This window comes from Mus caroli, chromosome 8, assembly GCF_900094665.2.
Source record: "Mus caroli chromosome 8, CAROLI_EIJ_v1.1, whole genome shotgun sequence".
Taxonomy (NCBI): Eukaryota; Metazoa; Chordata; class Mammalia; order Rodentia; family Muridae; genus Mus; species Mus caroli.
The window spans coordinates 40,171,126-40,175,758 of record NC_034577.1 but is presented as its reverse complement, the minus strand read 5'-3'; the positions used below and the strand labels follow the sequence as shown (position 1 = coordinate 40,175,758).

The 4,633-nt window shown below is 43.3% G+C and overlaps 1 protein-coding gene across 5 annotated transcripts in view; it reads left to right on the top strand.

The window, feature by feature from the left end:
• The window catches only part of Primpol (primase and DNA directed polymerase), a 40,175-nt gene that overhangs the window by 34,256 nt on the left and 1,286 nt on the right, over window positions 1–4,633 (top strand). For all 5 annotated transcript variants that reach the window (XM_021169874.2, XM_021169875.2, XM_029480648.1 and 2 more), the window contains 2 exons: window positions 3,177–3,259; window positions 3,343–3,389. In XM_021169874.2, the coding sequence (XP_021025533.1) occupies window positions 3,177–3,259; window positions 3,343–3,389 (130 nt within the window). The remainder of the gene's footprint in view (window positions 1–3,176; window positions 3,260–3,342; window positions 3,390–4,633) is intronic.

The following is a 4,633-nucleotide window of genomic DNA, read 5'->3' as shown; positions in this document are numbered from 1 at the left end:
CCTAATTTCTTTCTCAGCCTGTTTATCCTTTGTGTACAGAAAGGTCATTGACTTGTTTGAGTTAATTTTATATCCAGCTACTTCACTGAAGCTGTTTATCAGGCTTAGGAGTTCTCTGGTGGAAATTTTTGGTTCACTTATATATACTATCATATCATCTGCAAAAAGTGATATTTTGACTTCTTCCTTACCAATTTGTATCCCCTTGATCTCCTTTTGTTGTGGAATTGCTCTGGCTAGGACTTCAAGTACAATGTTGCAGGCTTCTTGATGCTTTTTGCTAAGTTGTTAACACTAGTCTGTCAGAGCTGTTAACATTAGGTTGCCAAGTCCACAGGTTGTCAGCCATCTCAGGAATATCTCAGGAAGACAGGTTTAGCCTCTCAGCCTTAGGAGAAGAGCAGCAGCAGGTGACAGAACAATACAGCCATGCAGGTAGGAAGGCTCCACCCCAGGTGGTCTCATTCTCAGTGGCAGCAAGGTCTGAATCAGCCTGCTTCAAGGCTGGGGGAGACTACTATGGTGGTGGTGGGGGGTTCAGGACAGGGTTTCTCTGTGTAGCCCTGGCTGTCCTGGAACTCACTCTGTAGACCAGGCTGGCCTTGAACCCAGAAATCTGCCTGCCTGTTTCCCAAGTGCTGGGATCAAAGGCATGTGCCACCATTGCCTGGCTCATTTTTATTTTATGTCTATGAGTGTTTGCCTGCATAAGTGTATGTGTACCACATACAGGAGCTAGAGTTACAGTTGTGAGCTGTCATGTGGTGTTGGCAACAAACCTGGGTCTTTTGTAAGAGCTGCAAGTGCTCTTAACTGCTGAGCTGCCTCTCCAGCCCAAACTCATGCATTTACTTTTTAAAAAAGATTTATTTTTGTTTATGTGTATCGTGAATTTGTGAGTTTATATGCACTGTGTGAGATCATGTACACATGATCCTCAGAGACAGGAGTTAGAGGAAATTGTGAGCCAACTGATGTGGGTGCTTCAAAACGGACTGGGTCCTCTACATGAGCAGTAAGTCCTTTAATACTAAGTCATCTCTCCAGCCTCCAGCCTGCTCAGAGTATAGCTAGCATGGGGTCGGTCTTTATTAATGCCTTGCACGTGACTACAGAGAGCTGCTTCATGTGTACCTATTAGGTCACGTTTGTTAACTGCATCTATGTCTTATTCATGTTTTCTGCACCTTTACTGATTTTTTTTGTGGTTACTTGATCACTACCACCTCCTGGCATGACCTGTAGATTGCTAAGAGAATACATTGTTTTATCAAAGTCTTATAAAAGAATTTCTTTACAAAATTTTTATTCTTTAAGAAGTTTGTACAATATTTTTTCTTTTTATAAATAAATGTGCATTTTTCCCTTCTGAAATAGATTTTTTCCTCCCAAAATATATCCTGATTACAGTTCGCCTCCCTCTACTTCTCCCAGTTTTCCTCACCTCCTCTCCATTCCAGATTGACCCGTCTCTCCGAAAATAAAAAGGCTCCTGCCTTGAATCCCAGCACTTGGAAGGCAGAGGCTGGCAGATGACTGAGTTTGAGGCCAGCCTGGTCTACAGGGTGAGTTCCAGGACAGCCAGGGCTACACAGAGAAATCCTGTCTCAAAAAAAAAAAAAAAGAAGAAGAAAAGAAAAGAAAAAGAAAAAGAAAAGAGAAAACAAAACTAACACATTGGAATAGGCTAAGAAAACTAAATTTTCATTAGCAAGTTGTTGTCAGTTGGAGACTGCTCTGGACTAGGGATGGGGCTGTGTGCACTGCTCCTTTCAGCTCTAGGATTGGATCTAGTGCCCTCCCTGCTACCTCAGGCTCTGAGTTCCTACCCATGTTAATCCTCACATGGCTTGTTCTAATCAATCACAAGCCACACCAATTCCTGCCCCAATCCTACCAGGTCAATCTCCACCTTCCTACGTTTCCACTGAGTTTTGGTTCATCTGCTGTACTGCAGTTGACCTACCAAGAGCTATATCCTTAAAGACAACTGGCTCTTCTCTCCTCCAGAAGCTATAGCCTGTCCATACCTCTCATCTAGGGAAGGAGGCTCGTGCACCTCTTCACTCCATCATTGAACACTGACTAGCTTGGTCTTGTACAAATTTGTGCCAGCAACCACAACTGCTGAGCTCATGAGTCTGATGGCCCGTTCGTGTCCAGAAGACCATACTTTGAGCAGTCTTCCCTGACCTCGGACTCTTACAATCTTACCACCGTCCCTGCCTCCTCCCACACCAGCCCTCTTGGGTAGGAAAGAGGTGCAGACATCCTGGTTGTGGCTGCGCACTCCTCTTACTCTCTGCTCACCTCTGTGGGTAGATCTGCCCTCCTTACAGTGCTGTCCAGTCTGCCTTACATACTTTGAACCTACATTACTTTTTTACTTCTGGATCTTCCTAGAGAACTGTCTGTCCCTGTCTTGTTTTGTTGTTTTCCTGCTCAGAGGTCCATCTGTATAGTGTATGTATTGATGTATCGCGTGCAGGCAGGTGCACTCATGTAGTGGTCAGAGGACAAAGATTTTTTCAGAGGGTTTGTCATGGGCCTAGAGCTCACTAGAGAGCTGGCTGGTCGCTGAGTCCCAAAGGTCTACCTGTCCATACATCTAGCACTGGGATTCCATGTGTGCCACCACTTGGGCCTTTCCAAAAATGTGTGCCTGTATATTGTATTTACTGTGTTAGTATGTGGAGGAGCCCTCTTCCATGCATCCATGTGCAGGCTGACATTGAGTGTCTCCCTCTATAGCCCTTTAGGCTGGCTGGCTGTTAAGTTCCTAGGATATCCCTGTGTCTCCCTTCCCACACTGAGGTTACAGCCGCACCCAGTGTTTATGTGGCTTCCCGGGATCTGAACTCCCGCCCTCAAGCCTGGGCATCAAGCTCTCCCCACTGAGCTGGCCGCCTGGCCACCTCTCTCTCTGTTTGTCTTTATGAGGGCTGGACTGGAAGCTCTTGCACACACGAGTGCTTTGCCCATGGGTCCCTCAGCCAAGAGTGTTATTTTTAGCAACCAGTTTTCTTTTGGTTTTGCATGTTTATTTTCTTCCTTTAGCTTTTGAATTTTTTCTCCATCTTTTAAGTCTTAGGCACATCTCTGGCGCATGGCATATAGTTAACCTTTACTGTCTATCCAGTGTGAGCATTAATGCTTTCTTTTCTTTATACATTAAGGATTCTGGTTGATCTGAAGAATGAAGTTTGGTATCAGAAATGCCATGACCCTGTCTGTAAAGCACAAAACTTCAAATCTACCTGTGAGTTATTAATTTTTGTATTTACCACAAAGTGAAAATTGGATATCCACCTAAAAATATTTTTACTTATCTTTTTGATTCAGGTTCCCCGTTACCCACTGAAGTAAGTCTGCTATTTCTTCTGAAAGATGTGAGTACAGCTCTTGGCCTTGGGTTGGTACACAGCATACATGAATCACGAACGGTCTCCTGAGTCTAGATAGCCTTTAGTACGATGGGAGGCACTCGTGGTCACGTGGGAATATGTTAGTCATCTTCCCACCTCAGTGCCTCGGGTAACACGAGCCACCAGGGAGTAAATTTCGGCCTAGGTATAAAGATGTTTCTTACAGTTTGCTATAGACAGTGAACCAAGGTGCTGTCGGGTCTGTACAACAGTGTCAGAGGGAACACACAACTTTAGTTTCGGATATTACTAGCTTGCTAAGCCAACATTTCATCCAAATGATTCACATTTAGTGTTAAAAATAAAAAGTAGAAAATACATAAAAAGCAGAACTGGGTTGTCTGGATGGAAACTTCAGGGCGCTTAGGGCACTTGTAGAACAACCGAGTCCAGTCCCTGGCACCCGCATGGTGGCTCCCACTCCAGTTCCAGGGGATCTAACGCTCTCTTCTGACTTTCACCAGCTCCTGTGTGGCTGTAGTACACACACATATAATAAGAGATACTGTTTTTTTTTTTTTTTTTTTTTTAAGGCAAAAAGGTAAAAAAATGTCACACATATTTGGGCAACTGATGTGAAGGTTTTAGCGTAAGTCTTCCATTATTATACTTGAGTGTGCTCATTTTGCTTTCAAAGTCATAATGTATGGAAGTAGTTTTTTCCATGGCGTATCAGTAACATTTTCATTACTGGCTATTATCAGATTGTTTCACGAAATCCTAGAATTGAGATGGTACAGATGTTGATGAGCGCCTGCCACTAGGTTTGCCAGCGCAGGCGCCAGCCTGCAGACAAGTGGCAATCCACCATCAATTTGCATTTATTAATGAGGTTGTGTTCTTTTTAGGTTATTTTATGAATTTCTGGATCAATTTTTCTGATAATTTTTAATACTTTTTGTCATGAGTTAGAGTTTTAATTTTTTATTTTCATTTTCACCTTAAAACCATCAGCAGTCTTTCAGACTGCCATGATGGGGTACCACTTACAGTCTAGAAAACACCTGGCATCCTTTGAAATCTGTACTTAAAAATCTCTTCTGAAAACATCATATTCAAGCTGTTTTTTTTTTATTTTATGTATGTATTGGTGATTTGATTGCATGTACATCTGTGCACCACATGTGTGTTTGGTACCCAAGGAAGCAGAAGTTCCCTGGAACTGTAGTTGATGGTGGTTGTGAGCCACCATGTGGGTCCTGGGGACT